Here is a 24,927-nt window from a genome sequence, read left to right on the forward strand (position 1 = left end):
ACTATTTCCGGTCACCGTGACCTTGACCTTTGACCTAGTGACCTCAAAATCAATAAGGTCATCTGCGAGTCATGATCAATCTACCCATGAAGTTTCATGATCCTAGGCGTATGCGTTCTTGAGTTATCATCCCGAAACCCTTTTACTATTTCGGGTCACCGTGACCTTGACCTTTGACCTAGTGACCTCAAAATCAATAGGGGTCATCTGCGACTCATGATCAATCTACCCATGAAGTTTCATGATCCTAGGCGTATGGGTTCTTTAGTTATCATCCGGAAACCATTTTACTATTTCGGGTCACCGTGACCTTGACCTTTGACCTAGTGACCTCAAAATCACTAGGGGTCATCTGCAAGTCATGATCAATGTACCTATGAAGTTTCATGATCCTAGGCCCAAGCGTTCTTGAGTTATCGTCTGACAACCACCTGGTGGACGGACGGACCGACCAACCGACCGACATGAGCAAAGCAATATACCCCCTCTTCTTCGAAGGGGGGCATAATAAATACAATTTACCGAAACCTCTAGTACCCCTGTACACACCGCAGGATCCACAATTTTCAGCAATATTTCTATATCTTTATAAAAAAGACCTATAAAATACATGTACTCTATAGATCTTTGATCTATATATCTTTGTATACTGCCATGTGCCCATTCGAGCATTATAGGAATATATGGACATCATCGAGTCTGTTACCTGGGAGGAACCAGTATTTGGTGTCTATGGAGGAGATAATAAGAACACACCCGGGGAGCCTCCCCGAGTAGGGAGCGAACCCACAAACTCCCCATCGCTAGGCAGACGCCTCATCCACTACACCACCTGACCTTACATTCTATATTCTATTTTATTATATTATTATATTCTAGTCTATTTGTTACCATAGCAACCAGAATTATTGACGCAGTAACAAAATGAAATGACGTGCATACTCTCCATATTGCCATCTGTCCACGTTTCAAGTTTCATGGAAATATTCTATTATACTACATATATATACAAGGGATACTGTGAAAATTCCTGCACACAACCATGGTGTAAACAATAGTGAAAAATTTGCTTCCAAACGCAATAAATACACCAATTAAACTGTATTACAACAGCCAAGACATTTATCTTTCAGAAAATAATACACTTGGCAATAAAGTACAAGCTTTTCATTGAACTAAGAGAGAAAGTTTCATTCAAAATGCTCAAAAATCCTTTCTTGGACACAGGTGTGCACAGCTGAAAACTGAGAATTCTAGAAGTAATTTTCGTATTCCTTTGTTATAAAGCTCTTTTGCTGGTACATATTCCTTGGATATTTTTTTTTCATAGTAAAATAGAACATAATTACAATTTAGTGAGCATATTTTGCTAGAAATTCATATCAATCTGCTTCAATTTCACAATGACAATGTTTTACTTTCATTTTGGATAGCTCACATGTATTTCTAACATGCGATTTGATTGGTTGAAATTCCACTGCAGTAATAAATCCAGCCGTTCACGTTCCACGTAACATTACCTGACAAATTGCATACAAATCCTTGAAGATAGTAGAAATGTAGACAAATTTAATATTTACGGTGTTTTACATATATGCAGTTACATGCAATTATGGAAGGTGTCTACTTTGATTAATAAAGTGTCTATGGATAATAAAACAAGGTAAAATTTGCTCAACTTCTCTGTAATTATTAAATTATGAAACAAAATGTGTCAAAGTGGGTGTGCACACCTGTGTCGCATTTCGAAATTTTTACCGTTTTACATGAAACTTTCATTTCAAACACAACTATAAACACTTTTACTGCTATAAACATAGTTATTATCTGATAGATAAATGTCTGAGCTGTTGTTATACAGTTTTTTTTGTGTAATTATTGCTTTTGGAAGCGATTTTTTTGCTATTGTTCAGACCATGATGTTGTGCAGAAAATTTGACAGTTGTATCCCTTGTATATATGTATATAGTATAATAGAGTATTTTTTACCTAACGATCACTGTGGGAAAAATATGAAGAACTCTTTTAAGTTATCGCAGGATCCAGAAAAGTATGACAGACAGATACACAGAGTGCAAACCCGAAGTCCTTCTCCGGTTTCACCGGAAGGGGACTAATAAGAGAATATAAAAAGACACTTCACCAACATTCCTTTGCACACTTATTTCTTTTTCGTCAATCACTTCGCACACGTCTTTTCGGTTGAACAGCTGTCTATCGAAAGGCTGAATTTGGCGGCTAAACAGCAGGCTTTACGCATGCTCATCAAGTGCACGCGTGACTAGGAATAGTCAAATCGGTCACAACGCCCACAAGAACAACCGGTAAAAATCGGTCAAACTGATCTATATGATCAACCTCCGCGCAGAAATTTGACTAGAATCAGCATAGCTGGATGTATGTGAAATCAAGGAAAGATAACTCTTCGTTGAGATTGCTCTATTAATGATCAATCGTTCAAACGGGGTACTATGTATTTGAATAAATAACTGTGCATAGCCTACGCAATTAGACCTTTTATGGTTACGAATTGATAAGACATCATAGCATATTATCAACGTTTCATGTTTATTGTTAACATATTTAAAAAGACCATGCATTTAAATTGAAATTTAATAAACTGTGAAAACACTAATCCGAGCTCAAAAATGTACGTCCTATTCTTAAATCGTTCACATTTTCATACACGTATGCAAGATACTTCAATATAAATCGTGATTCTACTCGTAGGCATCAGATGTCGAGATCGTTGTTCTAAAGACAAAAAACTCAAAATTACAGTTTATTTCGTAAATCGATGTTGTGTTATAGTTCATAAATAATACATACGTGATGAGTGCATGCATAATACCGGTATGATGCACTGTGGCACTGTGATGTTATATAGGCGTGTCGCCGCTTGCAACTTGATTGGTTTCTTCTATGCGATAATAATAAGCACCTGCGCTGCATAATCGCAGTTCATTATTTGCAGAACTTCCGAAATTGATGGATTACTTTTATAAAAAGGTTAAAAGTGAGGCACATTTGTGAAATGTTGACCTTGTGTTGTACTTTTTTTAAAAGGTAACTCAGTATTACACTAGCCCTAGAGACTTCATAGAGACATTTTTGTATTCTGACCAAGTTCCTTAAATTACTCATCCGCATTTACAAAATGAACGATTCTGACAAAAATTCTTCAAAATCTTAATAAAATTGTATCTCTTTGTCTTAATCAATATATGTTTGCTTTAAAATGTAAAGATTGCAATGATTAAAAATGGAAATAATCTATCAAGACCGGAAAGAAAGATATCCTTAACATTCGTACATATCAATATTATTCAGCTATATATTGTTTTAGAAAGGACAAATATCATAACGGCGTTATTCTGCTAATTTTGAATCCATGAACTGTCAAGAGACCATCACCCTACCGGAACAGACGGGACCTAGATCTAAGCTTTGGTTTGCCGATTGGCTGCACGATGGCGGTCGTTTATTTAAAGGGGCGGTCAACCAGATTGACCAAAAAAAGAAAAGTTCTTAAATACCGTATTTGTTTTACCAATTATTATAGTTTATATTGAATAAAATATCACGACTGGTATATTACGTACATTACTTAAAAAAGTTGTTAAGTTTTCATATTTTCAGTATATTCAATTTTACAAAATACAATTTTACTGAGTAGGTCCACCACGTAATTTGGAGAGTTCTGTTGTTGTTATATTTTGTGAAACTACGAGGATTGCTTATATAAAGTATAAAATACAACGCTCAATGTATGAGTATGGATGGCCGAATGGTCTACTTGGGAGACTTTACTCCAGGACTCCAGGGATAAGTGGTTCGAACCCAGTTCAGGGTTCCTTTTTTTCTTTTTTTTTTCATGTTATTCTTGATTTTTACTGGAGATTTTTTTAGATCCATTGATCAAATTTAATGACGGTATTTTAGATTTTTCTTTGTTCGTCAATCTGGTTGACCGCCCCTTTACAGGTTAAGGTTATATTTCAAGGTAAAGTATTGTACATTGATTGTCCGAGCTAAAACTTTGATGTGCATCAATGATGTTTTTATAACTTTTCACAAATGCTCTATTTGTAAGATGAATGTCTTAGTTCAAAGTCGCATGTGTGCAAAAATAGCATTTGCACGCAATAATATTTATTGTTCATGCTGTATGTTCATCATGTATTCAAACGGTTATAAAATAAATTGGCTACAAACGTTACGCTGTATCAGTATGGTGTGTGACACATAGAGATCAAATCTTAAAGATCGAGGTTATACTTCAATGCAAAAGGTCGAAACATGATGCTAACGTGGGGCATCTTGGAGCTGCAGTTTCTTTATTTATTTACGAACTATTTTCAAAACAACTTGGCAAAATGTTTACTGAACATCAGAGAGTATGCTTCATACAAACAATAAGATGAAGCTACATTGAAAGCCAATGTCAAAATCGAAAGAAAAGGTACAATTAATGAAAGAAATGATCAACACCGTATGTGGAGTCGATCTGAAAAAATACCCAGTTAACCTGTTAAGTCAGAAAAATATATTAAAACACATGTAATTTTTGCCATGAGTTGTTGAACGAAAATCCTAATAGCTAGTGGCCAAACAGTCAATATTTTATTACATTTTTCAAGAAAAAGGGGACAAAAACTCAATTACTAGTATCAATTGTTTTATATGGCTTATAATCCATGCTATCTACGATTATATGGTTGTGTACAATAGTTTTGTCAAGATGAGATGCACAATGTTGATATCAAAACCACACATCTAAGTTATGACTCTCTGTGAACAAAGACAACATTTTAGAGTTTCCTAGTTAACAGTTATGCACTGTTATGTTTTTGGCTTGATTACATTATGCCAAATAAGTCGTGTTCTTCACATATGTTTCCAAAATACGATCAGTGCAAAAGATGGCGCGAGTTCAAGCGTAGATCTTATTATCATTTTCATCATTGTAATTTCGAAATATTAACCTATTTTGAAGCATTTGTCGCTGTTTGATAGCGTGGACGGTGCAACGAACGGCACCATTGCGTAGACTTGCGGATGCGACAACAACACGTACCGTACTTCCCGCTTTTTGTAGCGGGCGGAAGCAATTACAGGTCGCCGGGAACGGCGGATGAGCTTCCAACGAATGGATGGTTTGTGTTTATAATCGAAAACAACATTGCCATAGTATGCAGAAAATTACTTCAATGTCCACCCGAATACTTACATGACTATATCCGCTCTTAATAAAATTAAATGCATAATTCAATGTGTGGAAAACGCACATCGTTGAATAATCGCATTAATGTGATTCAAATATTGGACCAACACCTGTAGAAAACCAAACATTTTTTGACATGTCTAACGTGAATTTAGATGGATTTACCTTCTACATAGTAACGTCATGCACATCATAATTCACATAATTTTTCCACCTCAGCAATAAAGGTTTTTGTAAATAGCATCTTAATTTGAACTTATCATTGGTATTTCGACAAATTTTTAGTCATTTTGTTAATAGCTGAAATGTTCCATTTTGAAAAGTATTTGTGTCTGTATAACAAATAGTGTTTGTTTTTTATTTATTTTAAATGTAATCCGTTGATAGGTATGCGCATGGATTTTACTTCAGGTTTGTTTTTTAGGGCTGTGATCGGAAAGCTTATTGATACCGCGTTCGGCATTGGAAGCGCTTCTCGTTCCGGTCAAGGCGCATGCGCACGTTACGACATCTTTGACATCCGGATCAAAATACACTTTCACCAGCTGGTACCCAAAGCGATCGCAATTTTTCTACAAATGGTTGTGTTAATAAAGCGAGAAAGACGAGAACGACAAAACACTCGAAGTACTGATCAACAATACGAATATGTCATTTTATTTTTAAACCCCACTCACACCGTACGGTAATACCATAGCGCTTCCATGTCGTCCTAAACACATATCAAAGCGTCGTGGTCGCCGGGAAATGTTTCTTAAATACAAAATTGGTATTTTATTGATATCACACGTCGCCTTTACGGCGTACTCATTGCATTATAATGCATCTCCCTAGCGTCCCTACAACGTCGAATGCGTTCTTACGGTGAGCAAGAAGTTGCGATATATCATACGCGAAGTGCTTACGGCGCTGTTGACGTTTACAACGTATTCAATAATCCGATTTTTTTTACAAGCTACACATTCTTCATCTCGATCCGTAACAAAATCAAATGAAAGGGAAAGGCAATGACAAGGAAGACATGGAAACCTAGTCCTCCATTAGCGGAATCGTTTACATGTCTACCACTCTTTGACCATTCCCCATTTTCAACGAAATCATGAGGAAAAGTTGTTGCCGAACGTCACATACTTCTTTGGCTTTTAGCAATGGCACGATGCCCCTAAGTGGTTGCGGATAACTGTCCAACGGGCAAACGTTCATTAAATAAACTTAAGTACGTATTGTATTGTTGAAGTATCTAGATTTAAGTTTTCGTTTACTCCTGCAACCATTAGTCTTACAAAAAAACTGAGATGTCATATACAGACTTCTATCCACAAACTTAGTTTTATCAACATAGTTTAATAATTGTTTGAGTTATGGCAAGATCCAGTGTTGTTTTTTTGGATAGAAACTTACAGATGATGTCACGTGCCTATTCCAGATATGGCCCTCTATCTACAAAGTTTGATCAACCAAGCTTTATAGCAATCTTAATTACTTAATGAGTTATCGCATGATTCATTCACTCCTATATAAAAAAAAAACATAATTTATGTTGGGCGATCAAATGCATATTCACCATATGGCCTCCTTTTAACTTACTGAGTTTTATCATCCCAGCTTAAAAACGGTTTCCTAATACATGTTAAGATTAATCGACCTAGCTTACGTATTTTTTTAGATTGAGTAGAAGCCAGATTTTAGTTTTTATTTATTTATGTAACCATAACATCTGTTACCAGAACAATACTTTTTGCATTACGGCAAAATCTTAATTTAAGTACATATGGCACTCTGTCCACAAAATAAGTTTCATGCACTTAACTCAAATAATGTTTGAGTTGAGTTATTGCAGAATCCAGGCTTTAGTTTTCAATTAATTCCGTACCCAAAGCAACCACAATGCTTTTTTCAAAAGACAAAAAGAGATAACTTGCATATTTCCAAAATGGCCCTCTATTCACATACCAAGTTTCGAGAACTTAGGTAAATTACTTATTTTACATCCATATTCAGACGGACACAAGGACGAACCCGGGGTAAACTGATAGTCCCCGTTTGTATCAATAGTAATAACATGTCTTGTCGACGGATGTTAGGCCAGGCAAATACAAAACGTAAGGCAGAATGATTACCTCACCGACATTTTTAAGTTACATGTGTTCATTGATAGATCTCGTAGCCGACCAATGCATTTCGAAGTCCGTTTTGCTGATTCTTTTCTGACTTCAAAAATGTATTGGCAAAAGTTATTTCCAGCTCTAGGACACTGCATCAAAGCCGGATTTAGGGCCAATATAGGTTCGCTAACGAATGTTTGGTGAAAAATGTACATGCATCCGATCTACAATATATCATGTTCATTGAAATAAATGCGTCTCAAATAAAGCGAAAATTCTTGTAGAATAATGTAAGTATATTACTGACGTACTGTCGTATTTTGTATGAATGTGCTATTGGTTATTATCGTTTGAGAAAGAAGCCGTCAAATGCAGTGTTCTCTTGGAAATGGGGAATGCGTCGATTTATTCCTTACACAGTATATTTCGTTTACTCATATTAGTGTTAAATCTGGTTGCAGTCATATTATCTTTCAGCTGTGGATAGTGTCAGTCAAACCTATAAAAAGGTGTCAAAATTTTTTTAGTGACTTACGTACATGTACTTGACGCCTAGACAAAACGTATTAACAACTAAAAGGAAATGTGTGTTATTGTACTGTTTAATTTGAACAAAATAAGCAACTAAATTAATACCACTTACTTTGGAACAATACATCATGTTGGAAAGAAATATGAACATTCTTGCATAGCATGATACACTTATATACATAATATAATACATGATACACTTATATACATAATATAATACAGAATATTATTTACAAATAAATTCATTTTAAAAGACAATAATACATATGATACACATACTTAACAGTATGAAAGACGAAGAGGGAAAAGGTGTTAAGTGCTCAACCGAGTTCTAAGTACACAATTATCGAAGACTTGAACTAGCAACATAATATTTGGATCCACTTGACCCAGATTAAAAGATTGCCTTGATATTGTCAAGAAAAAGAAATCGCACATAGTTTCTTTAAGAACGAGTCATAAATATAGCTTCCAGTGGTAATATGGGTTTCCTAAGATATGACCTGATGACCTAGGTTTTGGACACATGTGACCCAAATTTAGTCTAGATATTGTCAAACATTATGTCAAAGTTTCATCGAGATTTTGTCATACATGTGGCTTCTAGAGTAGTTTTAAGTTTTTTTCTGAGATCTTACCATGTGATTTAGTTGGTTATGCAAATGACCCAGAATCAAACTCGCCTAGATGTAAATTTAAATTTTAGACAAAGTTCATTAAAACTGAGATATAAATGTGGCCATACATTGGAAACACTTTTATCAAGATTAGCACTATGTGGCCAGATTTGTGGATGTAATTGACCTAATTTCAAATTTTACCTATGTATTGTCAAGATGAACAGTTTGACTCAGTTTCATACATAATGGATAAAACGCGTGGCCTCTGGAGTGGTAATTTGCTAAAACAACAGCTCCACTTGAGCACTAAGTTCTCAGGTGAGCACATTAACATTAATTTAGATGATCTTTATTCATGTATTTAAAGCACAAAATGCACTTGCACCGAAATTGCAATCACTTCCTGTATTATATGTTCCAAATTAAATGCCTACAAAACGTGTTTCCATCGGGGGAATATTGTGGGCAAAGGACTATGTTTTAAAACATAATGGTATTCTACGATTCCTTAGTAATTGGCGACGAGCATGTATGCAAGATTCAATATCACAAATATCTGTTTGAACAAACCCACGTTTTTTTTTCATTATCGTAATATTCATTTTAAAGCTAAAGCACTAATATTGCGCTTGTCACATAACATTATGTAACAGTCCAAAATCTAAGAAAATGTACTGTCAGAATATTGAACAATTGACCCTTCACAATTTACACATAAGGTTAACAGTGTTGTTAAACTTTATCCCAAAACTCGAGTTTTCACTAGTGTTATCAACGTCAATATTTAATTAATATCCATCAAATTATAGCACAGGGTTGTTAGTATACGACTTGTTCAACCTCTTGAGTGCTTTGCTTTGACCGTTCGAATGTGACGACCCCAGCTTTGATGTTATTTTAACTGTGGCATTGTATGTGTAACCGAGGAGCAGTCGTTCATGTCCTTTATTTCAAGAGTAACAGTTTTTATAATTTTAAATCATTCTTTTTCATTTTCAAAAACTATGATGTATTACTATTTGAGGTGTATGTGTATATACTCGATTTTCATGCGATACAACCATTTAATATTGTTATAAAAGATTGAATTGTCATTGTCTATTGCAGGCAATTGAAAGCGTGAGATCATGTTGCGGTTCAAGGTACAGTCTGCTGTCTACAAATACATCACGGTATATTTATCGGCCACGAAAAAGGTTTCGCCCATGATTCAGGTTAATCTACACAAGACGCACAGTTGAAAATTGTTGAATAAAATAAGTTTACTTATTTGAGGTTGCGCACACTGATCAGATATGAATATGATGAATGTATGCCGGCTCATATAATTGCTAATCGGGCGGAAGACTACGTCACAGGTCTTCTGACATGGGAAACTTTTTATATGAAATGCCGAGGACGTCTATTGTTGTTTTATAACAAAGGCAAGTCCTTCTCCGTGTTTAAATAAACAAATAGTAAACAAAATATGTGATTTCCTGTTTATGTCTTAGTATAAACGCAATTAAAAATGTAGATGTATATACTGGAACTGGGCATTTGAATTTATTAATTTATTAACGCCAATTTTAAATGTATAAAATTTGACATTATATTATATATATTTATAAGCCCTGATGAGCTAAGCCGGTATGAATATTTTATTTTAACCCATACGAAGTGATTTCTTATATTATTATTATTATTATTATTATTATTATTATTATTATTATTGTTATTATTATTATTATTATTATTATTATTATTATTATTATTATTATTATTATTTACCTAATTCGGATCAACTTCACATGTGTGTGTATATAGATGATACAGTCGTTATATTCTTTGTTAAATCAATACCTTTGAAGATATGGAATAGTTTAAAACTCGGCAATATGTGACGAGCGGTCAGTATTTAAAAATGCTAAGTTCACTATTTTCAACATTTTTATTATTTATATTAGCATTTTTTCATTCGAAATCTAGTTTCAGTGCATTAAACAATCGTCTGCACCGTACAATTGAACACGTTTGCTCTATTTGTTAAAATAAATTAAGACTATTCTTTTTTACATTTCTTAGACATGTACATAAAACATCGTTGTTAGTGAAATGAAAATATTTGTGTACAATAGTGCGATTCACTCTCTTGTAATAGGTTAAAGAATAACAATGTATTTTTTATGTTCACAATAAGTTGCAGATGTTATTACGAAACCATAGATGCGACCCAAATACCAAATGTATAAATATGTCGACATTTAATATATCGTCTTAATGGAAACTGCTAATGTGTCTTTTCTCAAAGTCCATAATCATGAACATAAAAGCTATGAAAGTTTCATTAATCTTGCAGCAATACTGTTTTACCTGCGCGCGCACATTTTTATTTAATAATTTGCTGCTTAATTTGCAATGACTCCGGTTATGTTGAAAACTGTAGAGGAACGCATAACATGATGGTCAATGTTTGTAAAGTGTCATCACTGTAGCAGCAATACTTTGTAAAAACAAGTAAAAACAAGTAAAACTAGAAACTAGTCCGAAGGATACGGATGATCCCGCTACATGTCTCTAGACACAGAAACAAGTGATGTATGAAGGACATCATGGGAACAGTTAATAAAGCATGCATGTACCAGGCCTTTGTAATTGTTGCTACGAATAAAGCACTATTTCAAACATATGAAAATGACCTTTACACAAGCACAAAGGTTAGTGCATATAAAATGTCCTATTGAAATTTGAGAGTGCATTACAGCTGACAGTGACATGAACATCTGTTATCACTATTACAAATATTCAAAAACTCCAAGCGTCCCCTATGACATTGACCTTAAAGCTAGCGGCATGGTGTTCCACGCGACACGTTCTCTTGATATGATGATAATTTACGTCCATGGATTTCGAATCTCACGCACGCACGCAGACAGCCAGGGGTAAAACTATATGACCTTCGCCATTATAATTGCGGGGTATCAATATGTCATTTTTATTCTGCTCAAAAGGGAACATTCCTCCGAACCTCCGAAACAAACTGTAAAGATTCTTAAGACAACATAATAGTTAGTATGTTTTATTTAGTACCAGCGGCACTTTTTGAGTGACCTGCGACTCAAAACTCCAACGGACGGTTGTACAAGTGTTTGTATTAAACATCAGTAGGAACAGGGCGGGGCACAGTTGAACATTGGATTCAATTAATATATACAATACACATATTATTTAATATTTCAATTGCAAATTATATAACAAGATCGAATAACTCTATCGAATAATTTCAAAGCGTTGTAAAACGACATTGATAAGACATAAATGCGGAGCAACGATGTTCGTCTGATTGTTATTTGTCATTCAACTTGATGGCGAAATAAACTAACGCAACAACGGTTTTCTTGTCAGACTCTTCAAATGTTTGAGAGAGCGGTGTCCACCTGTCCACGAGCCACTTCCGTTCCCACGTGACTCATGGAGACGTATTCCTGTGTGCCCGACGCTTCACCTTCATTCAGACAATCATACGCATTGCTTTTTCTGATGTTGACTCCAGCGATTTTAGTTGACGGCTGTAATTTAGACCTACATTTATTTTTACGTCTTGTATATTTGCTTGTGTGTACATGTTGCTTTGCATCTATCTATTAATATTTGCTTGCAATCAAAAATAGGTTACTCATTTGAGTATTCTGAAAAGTAAAATTATTTTATTTTGTGCAAAAGTCCAAAAGTGTCCCTTTATTTTTGTAAAAAAATAAGCAAAATAAAAAATATATACAATGACGTTTTCGATTTCTGTTGTTTGTAACGCCTTTACAAACAAATATGTCTTTCTCTCATAATTTTTTGGCGTTCTATTATTTTAAGATACTTGATTAAAAAGCATGCTCCAAATCGTAACTAAATAGAAAATATTTTGTGTCTGTTTAATTGTTTATATTTCAATTATCCAACGATTTGAAAAAAAAGTATTTTAAGCTGAAACAAAATTATATAATTCAATTGTTAAATACAATAATCAAAACAATATTAAAATAACTGAAATTTACTCTGCGTAGTAGTATTACAATTGTGCGTAATCTTTCCTGGCTATGCCAAACGAAATCATCCTTAAAAGCCCATAAACACACAAACATCAACGAATATTTCGTACAATATTTCGAAAAATTAAGAAAACACATAAAATATTAATGTTCCATATAGCAATAGTTAAAATGTAAATTCTATATCTGGTCTTGAACTAACATAGATTTAATAAGATACAAAATGCTCTTATTTGTTTTTGTGTGGGACAATATATTCAACACATGTTCATTTACCATGTTAGTGTTCGTATGTCTTATGAGTAGATATCGTTGCGTGAAATTAAAATATATTGTGCAACACAAAAAACCAGCATTTTGTATTTCGTTAAATACATGTTACCATGCCATATCTAGCGTTGAAATTTAGGCTTTTGCTATAAGGAACACTGATGTTTTGCGGTTAACTTTATTTCATAAAATATTTTGCGAAATATTCGTTGCTTTTTCAGTTTTTATGTTATTTTAAGAATTCTATATAAAAGCAGAGTAGAAAAGCTAACAAGACAAAATATCGTTATATGCTTCTATTCAAATTTAATCAGCCTTTAAAGTTGAAAAGTTGAACACTCAAGTTGAACACCCACGGTTTTGTTCCGACTAAAACTCTTGTTTTACCAAAGAAAAACACTAAACAAACAAATGGTTACAATGTTCAACTTTCATTATGTGTATCACTACGTAAAGCATAATGCAGTATTTGTCCCCGCCGATATTGTTTATTTGAGTAAATACACTACCTTCTTAAACTGTTCTGTTGACACACTTTTTAGAACCTCGCATATAAAGTCGAACATATACATGGTCTTGCTCTACTGACCAAAGTAATGCCACGGGTGACAATCATTATGTTTATTTGCTTTATGTTTTGTTTAATTTAATTGTGAGTTGAAAATCAGCACACGAAATCCGTGTATTCCATTTTAAAATAATTGCAAACAGGCAACGCTTTGTGGTTAGACCTTCTTTGATCAACTAACACAGAAAATCCTAATTCATCAAATAAATTACCATTTGAATTGAACGTCAATTTCCCGTGAAAAGTTTCGGGACAATGCACAAATATTATTAGATATAATACTCTTTTAGATAACTGACACTGTTTTCAAACCGTCATTTGTTTCATTCGAACCAAGTAGTCCAATACTTTAATTCACATTAGATGATTGTATCCATTTCAAATTGTAATACCTTATATATAAATACAAATGCGTTCCAACATACCGTTATTGAATTAAATGATGCAATCAAGTGATTACTTCAGCTGGTAAGCGCGTGCAAATCGGGCCATGTGTTTTGCAATCAATGAAACGATAAAAGGAAACGCTGTTATGGATTAATAACATAAGGCTTACTTACAATGTACATTAATTTGTAAAATATAAACAGCCAATATATGTATTTTGTCTGATTTAAAAAAAGGAATAAGGATGTTGTTATATTTTAACGAGCCTTTGAGTCTTAACTGCATTTGATGTTTAACCGGAAATGAATGACCACACAAGTAGTCCGTTATATGCATGTAGGAGAAGGAAGACGGCTTGTAGGCATGAATAGCACAAGTAGTCCGTTATATGCATGTAGGAGAAGGAAGACGGCTTGTAGGCATGAATAGCACAAGTAGTCCGTTATATGCATGTAGGAGAAGGAAGACGGCTTGTAGGCATGAATAGCACAAGTAGTCCGTTATATGCATGTAGGAGAAGGAAGACGGCTTGTAGGCATGAATAGCACAAGTTTATCCGACACGAAGAGGTTTCCTCTACCCTAAAATCAACTTTAGGCTAAAACATGCTTTTAGAAATGAATGACAAATAGATTTACGTGATCGTTAAAGATAAACATCGGAAAATATATTTGTTTTCATATGCCCATATGTTCTCCTAAAATATGTACCTTGTTCAAACAGAATTTCCTATGCCTTTTCCAAATGCAGAAAGCGCTGGTTGCAACGATAAGTAGTCCAAACTCGCCGAGGGCGACCCACACCAGACCAGTCGTAAACACTGAAAACACAGGCAAGACATGATTGTTGTACAAACTTTTAGTGGTTTTAACCAATGCAATTGTAAATGATCGGTTTAAATAGAGAATATTTTGTAAGTGTCTATGTGTACTTAACGATTTGAAGAAATTTTAACACGGTTAAGCTTGCCGTCATCTGTGAAAAAAAAGAGAACCGCTACTGCAAACAGATTCGGGATCCGGGTGCGAGAAACATTTGGCCGCAACACGAAGTGTCTGGCAGCTTTTTAGAATCGGGTGACTTCTCTAACTCTCCCGGAACAATTGAACGTAATTAACACAGTTTTGCTCAGCCAATATACATACTGACCCAGCATTAGTAAGAAAAGATATAAAGATGTCCAAAACATATAATTTGGTAAGGAAAATGGTACGAACTCTTAAATTCTTTCTTTTTTATCGATGTCACCGAAATACTGATCAAACACTATTTAAAAAAATAAATTTGTAATTGAATTAACTCAATAAAATGCTCAAGGAATTAATTTCAATAGGCGTGCACCTTTTTTACTGTGTGGTTGTTTATATAAAAATCCTTACAATTGAATTTCCAAAACAATCTCGAAATTTTAAATTTTCTAATCGAATATTAGGCCTCGAAAATCCTGAGCCGACATCATTATAATTATGTTTCTTAGTTTGGTAAGTACACAATGCTTGACTTTGATCAAGCTGAAGACTTTGTGATGTGCATTCTATTTTAGTATGTGATGTTACCCGACGGATGTTGATACATGTAGCTGAATCGATGTGTACCTTCTGTTTTAAAAATGTGTAAGTATCTTAATTAACTGTTCGATTTTGACAAGTTAAGCTTTTGCCACCGGGTAGAGTGAGCACTACCCTCGGTTTCAAAAAATGTGTAAAAATATCTACAATGTTGTCTATTATAGGCAAATTATGCAAATTATGTGCAAAGACGGCAAGCACGTTTTTAATAAAATAATTTGACTCAAATGATAGACAAGACTATACATATAATAACACATATTTGTACCGTATACACATTCAGGTATTGCTCCTTTCCACATCCCGTTGGTTTCGCATGACCTAACTGAAAGGCCCACGAGTGCGTAGTTGTTGTTACAGGAATACATGGCTATGGAACCCACATGCCGCCCCGATGACATGTCCACGTGTCCGTGTGGAATGTCGGGTAGCACAGGGCATGCGCCTGTAATACACGCGGATTTTTGCTACAGTGGATATGTTTTCAAATATTGCATTTAGATGATGAACCAATTAATAACACATTAGTTATTGATGTGGCTGCAATTATAAAACATAGTCTAGAAGACTACGTAAAATAATTATACAAATTACTAAATTAATTAATTTGTCACGAAAGCAAGAGGCATTGGCAATCAATTACACTGGACACTGCAATCAATTAGTTCATTGTATTTGTTTTTCCGATTTGGCAGTATTTTCCTATATAATAAATTCACGTATTTTGAATTCTACCATTTTCGCAGTGTCTTCCATCGAATCCCTGCTCACACAGACATGTGTACGAGTTCAGACCGTCCACACATTTGCCTCCGTTCTGACACGTGACACTGGAGCACCCGTTAACGTCTGAATAAATTTATATAAATGCACCATATAATAAAATTTGCTTGTAAAACACGAATAATTAAATTCCCTAACTACATGGAAAATGTACACGTGCCAAGTTAAGTTAAATATAATGTCTGAGCTGTAACATAGACATTAAATGCATTCACTATTTTTTCTTTCATAAAGATTGTGTCGTAATCGCAAATATAGTAGATATTCAAAATCACTTTATTATACTTTATTATACCTGATGCGCAGGTGGTTCCAGTATATCCAGGTGTACAGTCACACGTATATTTACCGCATGAGTAATTACATGTTCCGCCATTTCTGCAAGGATTAGATGTGCATGCATTCACAGCTGAAAATATTGGAAAATATGATAATAAGTATATACCTTGTCATACATTATTGTTTCACAAGGGTGGGTTGGTCTGAGTGGGTGGGTGGTTTGGTGTGTAGGTGGGCAAGTGGACAGGAAGACAGGCAGACAGGCAGGCAGGCCGCCATGATTGCTGGCCGGCCGGCAAGCAAGCAGCTAGTTAGGCATGCAGGCAAGCAGGCATACAGACAAGCAAACAGGCAGGTATGTTGGTGATTAGTGTTTCCGTGGGTGGGTTTTGGTGGGTTGGTTTAGGTTTTCGGTAGCTGGATGCTTTGATTTGTTTTGGTGGTTGGGTGGGCTGTTTTGGGTGGGTGGGTTTCGTAGGCTGGGTGTTTGGATGGGTTTCGGCGGGTGGGTGGGTGTGTTTGGGTGGGTGTTTTTAGGTGGATGGGTGGTTGGGTGGGTTGGTTGGTTGATGTATGGGTGGCTATTGGGTTTCGATGAGTGGGTGGGTTTCGGTGTATGGTTTTCGGTGGGTGGGTGTTTGGGTTTCGGTGGGTGGGTGTATGGGTTTCGGTGGGTGGGTGTATGGGTTTCGTTGGGTGGGTGAATGGGTTTCGGTGGGTGGGTGTATGGGTTTCGGTGGGTGGTGTATGGGTTTCGGTGGGTGGTGTATGGGTTTCGGTGGGTGGGTGTATAGGTTTCGGTGGGTGGGTGTATGGGTTTCGGTGGGTGGGTGTATGGGTTTCGGTGGGTGGGTGTATCGGTTTCGGTGGGTGGGTGTATGGGTTTCGGTGGGTGGCAGTATGGGTTTCGGTGGGTAGGTGTATGGTTTTCGGTGGGTGGGTGTATGGGTTTCGGTGGGTGGGTGTATGGGTTTCAGTGGGTGGGTGTATGGGTTTCGGTGGGTGGGTGTATGGGTTTCGGTGGGTGGGTGTATGGGTTTCGGTGGGAGGGTGTATGGGTTTTGGTGGGTGGGTGCATGGGTTTCAGTGGGTGGGTGTATGGGTTTCGGTGGGTTTGAGTTTCGGGATGGGTTTTCGGTGGTCGGGTTTGTTGGTCGGGCTTCGAGCGGGCGGGTGGTCGGGCGGTTTTTCGGGCGGGTGATCTGGTTTCGGGCGGGCGGGCGGATGGTTGGGTCGGTAGGTGTGTGGTAGGTTGCATTGTATGGATTTCCGTATTGGTTGTTTGTCGGTGGATGGGTTTGGGTGGGTGTTTTTTTAGGGATTGGTATGGGGGTAGGTGCGTAGGTTGGAAGGTTGATAGGTTTTTAGGAAGGTACTTGTTATACTATTATTTCAAAATATTTCTCAATAACTTGTGTACAACTTACTATATTGGCACAATGTTCCGCTGAAACCAGGCGTACATTCGCACGTGTACTTTGCGATGCCATCTAAGCATGTTGCGCCATTCTGGCAGGAATGATTAATGCAGTTGTTGATATCTAGAACGTAATCTTCTTCAAATAATGATGTCGAATGCATTACACAAAGTTGTTGTTGAATACAGAAATATTTTCATGAAATTTTATATATACTGAACCATAAGCATTGACGTTGCAGTTGAATGACAAAATGAAGCCCATTTTAATTGCGACTTAGTATGTCTGATTTATATTTATGGATACAATCTGTTTTTGGTAATAACAATGACCCTGTTAAAAAGGACCATCTTTCGAATAATAAACGGCGCATTTATGCTATTTATTGTAATGCTGATACCTACCTATTTGACAAAACTGTCCACTGAATCCATCAATGCAGGTGCAAGTGTAAGAATTCACAGCATCAACACATGTTGATCCATTCTTGCAGGAGTGGTTTGCGCACTCATTTACATCTATCAATGAGGAACAATGAAGGATTTGGAAGTGGTCCAATATATTGTTTGGTATTTGAAAATATTCTAATAAAAAATTAGAATTTTGGAAATAGTCATGCAAGACAATTAGACAAAGTGCCGATTACATATCCAGAAAGGATATTTATTTCTGCGTTGAATAAGACCAAGATCTTAAAAATATTTTATAGTGAATTGTTTGTTTTTTCAGAAAAGTTGATTGTTCGTTATAATTTGATTATTTATCATTCAAAATGATGTTTTCACTAATTAATATCATAGCCACACGCTAACCACACGTGTTTCAGTTTCATTGATTTGATTTAAGTAACGTGTCGTTTTTTTATCCTACAACTAATTGACTTTATGGAAGTCAACTCAAGTTTCGGATAAATGCGTGCATTTTATTACATTTAAAGTTTATTCGCCATCCTCATGTACATTCATCTGATGGACCATTTGTTCAGTTAATATGTAATGAAAATGAGATATGAATGGCGCCACATGTAACGACCTAGTAATCAAATATGCATGCGGCGGGGAGTCAGTGACCTACTTGTGTCGCAGGTTTAGCAAATGTTGAACAGTTTTGATAGAACAAATACATGTTCGCTACATTTGATATACCAGAAATAATTTAAGATTTTTTAAATCACGCCCCATATTTCAAATTAGTTATTGATACAATTGCATTGTTTATGTACATGTATGTTATCGTATGCGTTTAATAACCGTCATTTTTAAATGATTAATAAGACACGCTCGTATCTTCATATCGACAAAAATAAAATAAGGCGTTGTGATCTACTCATTAACCACGCAAAAAGAAGTTAAAGACATGGCCGAATCGTAGCAACATTCGCCATTGTTTTTGATGATTCAACATATTACCGTGTTGATGAAAGGCTATAAACGCGCATATATTCAATCTTATTTTTAAAAAAATATTCGAAACGCTGTCTTCGATTGATCACGTGCGGCTATTATTCTAGTAGTGTACATGTATTTGAAATGGCTACATAAAACGTATTATTTTACATTTGATAATTAAAGGGATTTGTTCACCGTTGGAAGTAATAACAACTTTCAAAGAAATTGTCTTGGATTCAAAAAATAATGTATACATAAAAATGCTTCCGGATTTAATATAAAGGTAGTAAATTAGTACAGAGAGACATCGTGCAACAGTAATTTTAATTTTCAAATCGTATGGTTGATGTAAACTTATGGATACGATCTGTTTTCGAAAATAATTATGACCCTGTTAAAAACCATTCTTTGACTACATATCATGTATGTTACCCATTGTGCGGTTGATACATACCGATTTGACAAAACTGTCCACTGAATCCATCCAAGCAGGTGCAAGTGAAAGCATTTACAGCATCAACACATATGGCTCCATTCCGACATGGGTTGCTAGTGCATTCGTTTATATCTATCAATGAGTAAACCAGCAAGTATTGGTAATTGGAAATTTCCATAGGAAAATTTATCCGACAACCAGATGAACATTATTTGACGACCACTTTTCGAGTAAATTTGTAAGGAAGATTCTCATACTTTTTAAAATGGCATCATATTAGTTTAGTTAAAACATTGTAATGTTTGACATAATTATCTTCAAATAATGATGTCGAATGCATTACACAAAGTTGTTGTTGAATACAGAAATATTTTCATGAAATTTTATATATACTGAACCATAAGCATTGACGTTGCAGTTGAATGACAAAATGAAGCCCATTTTAATTGCGACTTAGTATGTCTGATTTATATTTATGGATACAATCTGTTTTTGGTAATAACAATGACCCTGTTAAAAAGGACCATCTTTCGAATAATAAACGGCGCATTTATGCTATTTATTGTAATGCTGATACCTACCTATTTGACAAAACTGTCCACTGAATCCATCAATGCAGGTGCAAGTGTAAGAATTCACAGCATCAACACATATTGATCCATTCTTGCAGGAGTGGTTTGTGCACTCATTTACATCTATCAATGAGGAACAATGAAGGATTTGGAAGTGGTCCAATATATTGTTTGGTATTTGAAAATATTCTAATAAAAAATTAGAATTTTGGAAATAGTCATGCAAGACAATTAGACAAAGTGCCGATTACATATCCAGAAAGGATATTTATTTCTGCGTTGAATAAGACCAAGATCTTAAAAATATTTTATAGTGAATTGTTTGTTTTTTCAGAAAAGTTGATTGTTCGTTATAATTTGATTATTTATAATTCAAAATTATGTTTTCACTAATTAATATCATAGCCACACGCTAACCACACGTGTTTCAGTTTCATTGATTTGATTTAAGTAACGTGTCGTTTTTTTATCCTACAACTAATTGACTTTATGGAAGTCAACTCAAGTTTCGGATAAATGCGTGCATTTTATTACATTTAAAATTTATTCGCCATCCTCATGTACATTCATCTGATGGACCATTTGTTCAGTTAATATGTAATGAAAATGAGATATGAATGGCGCCACATGTAACGACCTAGTAATCAAATATGCATGCGGCGGGGAGTCAGTGACCTACTTGTGTCGCAGGTTTAGCAAATGTTGAACAGTTTTGATAGAACAAATACATGTTCGCTACATTTGATATACCAGAAATAATTTAAGATTTTTTAAATCACGCCCCATATTTCAAATTAGTTATTGATACAATTGCATTGTTTATGTACATGTATGTTATCGTATGCGTTTAATAACCGTCATTTTTAAATGATTAATAAGACACGCTCGTATCTTCATATCGACAAAAATAAAATAAGGCGTTGTGATCTACTCATTAACCACGCAAAAAGAAGTTAAAGACATGGCCGAATCGTAGCAACATTCGCCATTGTTTTTGGTGATTCAACATATTACCGTGTTGATGAAAGGCTATAAACGCGCATATATTCAATCTTATTTAAAAAAAATATTCGAAACGCTGTCTTCGATTGATCACGTGCGGCTATTATTCTAGTAGTGTACATGTATTTGAAATGGCTACATAAAACGTATTATTTTACATTTGATAATTAAAGGGATTTGTTCACCGTTGGAAGTAATAACAACTATCAAAGAAATTGTCTAGGATTCAAAAAATAATGTATACATAAAAATGCTCCCGGATTTAATATAAAGGTAGTAAATTAGTACAGAGAGACATCGTGCAACAGTAATTTTAATTTTCAAATCGTATGGTTGATGTAAACTTATGGATACGATCTGTTTTCGAAAATAATTATGACCCTGTTAAAAACCATTCTTTGACTACATATCATGTATGTTACCCATTGTGCGGTTGATACATACCGATTTGACAAAACTGTCCACTGAATCCATCCAAGCAGGTGCAAGTGAAAGCATTTACAGCATCAACACATATGGCTCCATTCCGACATGGGTTGCTAGTGCATTCGTTTATATCTATCAATGAGTAAACCAGCAAGTATTGGTAATTGGAAATTTCCATAGGAAAATTTATCCGACAACCAGATGCACATTATTTTGACGACCACTTTTCGAGTAAATTTGTAAGGAAGATTCTCATACTTTTTAAAATGGCATCATATTAGTTTAGTTAAAACATTGTAATGTTTGACATAATTATTTTTCAAAAAAATACAATAACAAGGAAACAGATCCAAAAAGTGCCTACACATGACGTCTCCAAGGAAAAGCAAACACATTACTAGTATCACTTAATGTATCACTGGGCCACGCAGGCGTATAAGTCAATGAGGAAGTTTAAACAATTTGGCTCTCTTATTGATGGCGTAACAATATTTTATTTCCACCGATTTCGACTGATGATTATACATAACAAATATAAATTTTAAACATTTTTCTTATTGAGGAGTGTTATGTTGCTTGTTTAAATATAACGCATAAATTATTGTTTGAGTACAATATCGGTAAGTATTTGACTTTAATCTTACCATCGTGATCATTATAAAAGATCATTATACTTTCTGTTGTTAAGACGTTCAGTAATTAATATCGCTATACCGTGTTTTGTATTGACATGATACGTACACGAGCATGTGTCTTTCATCAATTGTGCTAAACTGAACAAATAAAACATATGTCAAACTACCTGTCTCACAAAAGGCGCCTGTAAAGCCCGCTGCACAAGAACACGTGTAACCGGCAACTTTGTCCTGGCATGTTGCGCCATTTTTGCACGCATTGTATTCACATTCGTCGATATCTGAATAGAAATACACAGTAGCCCTGCAAAATTATTAAAATCACTTCACTAAACGTGAAACAAGATCGAACACATACACTTGTGTTAGATAACATAATTACATAACTTAAACACCACTAATGTCACGTTTACAATTATGGATTACAAATCTTAACGTTTAATGGACGTACACAAACTATTTTACTAAATGATAGTTATATGATAAACAAAATGACCATCATCAAAATCAAAATCCCTAGCAAACAATATAAAAAAATATCTTTATAATGATAACTCACTTGTTTCACAGTTCGTTCCTGTGTAACCCACGGCACACGAGCAAGTATGTTTGGCAATTCCGTCTGCACAGATTCCTCCGTTTCGGCACGGGTTAGATCCGCAGTCGTCAATGTCTTACATTAAAAAAGGAAAAGTATCATATACAGATGCCCTTGTAGTATGCAAAACATGCCATTCAATAATACTCTTAAAGTATTAAACCTGAGTCATTATTGTCATACTTTTGCCATACGAGTACCGGGGTATGTTTTTTTTCTGTTGAAACATTACAAAGTTGTCTCACTTGTAGCACATGTAGCTCCCGTGTAACCAGACAAACAGTTGCACGTGTAAGTGGCAAGTCCGTCAGTGCACGCGCCACCATTCTGACAGGGGTTTGACATGCAGTCGTTTGGATCTACGATAAGTTTGAAACAAATAATTATATGGTACAAACCTGATGTTAATAAAGATAATTGTTTTTGGCCTATATACACTTTCAGGTAATAAGAGCGCAGTGGCATGGACAAATACAAGGAAAATATTTTTGGAATAGGCTCAAACAATTGTTTTTGCTTTTGCAAAGTGTCGCTTATTTGTGTTAATATATTCAAGCACATACAGAAACGGGATATTAGATGGATTCCAAGTGAACTTTTTCAGGCAGGTAATTAATCTTGAACGTTCGACCAAACGCTACATTAATTATGAAAAATATGGAAAATTACAAGCGAATTGTAAACTTCTTACTTACTGGACAAATGTTATTCAACTCCAAAATATATATAAGACGAATAAGTTTTAAATTGTACAAAACTTCTTTCTGTATTCAAGTAATGAATTATATGAAACTCGCGGAGGCATGGATTTCTTTTGTTTAAAACAAGTAAAATGACCACGCTGTTGTATGTTGATACACAGAGTGTACTTTTCTACTCAAAACTAGATAACACAATCAGTTTATTAACCCATGTTATAGCCACGTCGACAATGTACAAACAAAAAAATGTATAATACAATTAAACATGTTTTAAAAGTGTATTTATTGATTTAATTCCTATAAATTTTGTCTTAATCTGCTTAAGTTAAGAATTATTTATCCTAAGTTCGCAACCGAGTCAGGCGTTTTCAAAATAGTGATCGGTTTAGTAGAACCTTAATGCGTACATCTATAAGGATACGAATTCCATTATTTATAAGTATAAGTAAATATTTCAACGAATCTACATATTCCACCCTACTTGCTTGCCATCGTTTAGTGAATAGTGCAAATAGAAACTCATTTGTTAAACACATCACTTGTTGTACAATATTTATTCACACAGCATGGAAGTCAGTACTGTAGTTAATTTGTTTTACGCTTACAACGCAGCGTACACTTTTTATTATATGTATTCGAGTTCTTGAAAGGGATTTTTTAATTTGTGTGGACGTTGTTGCGTACAATTTTAAATTAAATAAATATTGTATTCGTTTTTTGTTTTTTCGGTTTGAGAAAATTCTTTATCGAAGTGTTATGATTTCTGTCGAGTATCGAGTTGAAAGTCACGTTCTTGCATGGGCGATTGGCCTAAAGGAAATTCGAAGCTTTCTGCACATGCAATTGAACGGTTGGTTGTGTACAAACGTACATGAGCTAGACTATGGAAGAAATATTATTCGTCGGAGTCTTAATTTCGTAGATCTTCGTGAGAAAGCTTAACTACAATATCAAATGTTCAACGAATTTTTTATTCCACAGATTTAATCAGGCATTACCAAAAATAATCCACGCATTTGAAATCCAACGAATATCCCCATTTTTGCGGAATCACGAACTTTTAATGCAAATCAAATTAAATGAGTTCACAGTATAACGATTACAGACCGTCTTAAAAAAAAAATTCCACTACAAACTGCTCCATCTGCAAAACAAAAATGTTCCGTTCAGCCAGTCGGTCGCCAGACAAACATAAAAATATCTTATAACCAAATACACGAATGTTGTCTTACTTATTTCGCATCTTGTTCCATTAAATCCAGTAGGACACCTGCACGTGAACTTTGCTATGCCGTTGGTACACGAGCCTCCGTTCATGCAGGGAGAAGAGCCACATTCGTTTATTTCTGAAGAGTAAATCGAAATTACTCAATCAGATTGGTTAATGTTGCTTA

General features: G+C 35.0%; 1 protein-coding gene and 1 long non-coding RNA gene across 2 annotated transcripts; one reads left to right on the forward strand and one right to left on the reverse strand.

Moving 5' to 3' along the window:
• Positions 1-1,527: 1,527 nt before the first annotated feature.
• On the forward strand, positions 1,528-11,952 carry LOC127866993 (uncharacterized). The gene is made up of 3 exons (XR_008043199.1): positions 1,528-1,663; positions 9,588-9,694; positions 11,865-11,952. It is a non-coding gene; the product is annotated as an uncharacterized LOC127866993 (long non-coding RNA).
• On the reverse strand, positions 11,525-24,874 carry LOC127866988 (fibropellin-1-like). Its single transcript, XM_052407897.1, has 12 exons — positions 24,766-24,874; positions 23,078-23,191; positions 22,794-22,907; positions 22,402-22,515; positions 19,618-19,731; positions 18,180-18,293; positions 17,785-17,898; positions 16,374-16,487; positions 16,031-16,144; positions 15,564-15,740; positions 14,438-14,547; positions 11,525-12,028 (listed from the first exon to the last, which is right to left on the reverse strand). Exons 1-12 carry the CDS (start codon positions 24,848-24,850, stop codon positions 11,870-11,872), a joined length of 1,443 nt encoding a protein of 480 aa, XP_052263857.1. The 5' UTR covers positions 24,851-24,874; the 3' UTR covers positions 11,525-11,869.
• Positions 24,875-24,927: the final 53 nt, after the last annotated feature.

Source organism: Dreissena polymorpha, chromosome 1 (assembly GCF_020536995.1).
Source record: "Dreissena polymorpha isolate Duluth1 chromosome 1, UMN_Dpol_1.0, whole genome shotgun sequence".
NCBI classification, from domain to species: Eukaryota; Metazoa; Mollusca; class Bivalvia; order Myida; family Dreissenidae; genus Dreissena; species Dreissena polymorpha.

Excerpts from the sequence above, each read along its gene's own strand:
- LOC127866988 (XM_052407897.1), bottom strand. The coding sequence starts at position 24,850 with ATGAACGGAGGCTCGTGTACCAACGGCATAGCAAAGTTCACGTGCAGG. Across the intron at positions 16,488-17,784 it reads CGGAACATTGTGCCAATATA|CTGTGAATGCATGCACATCT; the intron begins GTAAGTTGTACA and ends CAATATTTTCAG. Across the intron at positions 15,741-16,030 it reads TGGAAGACACTGCGAAAATG|GCGCATGCCCTGTGCTACCC; the intron begins GTAGAATTCAAA and ends CGTGTATTACAG.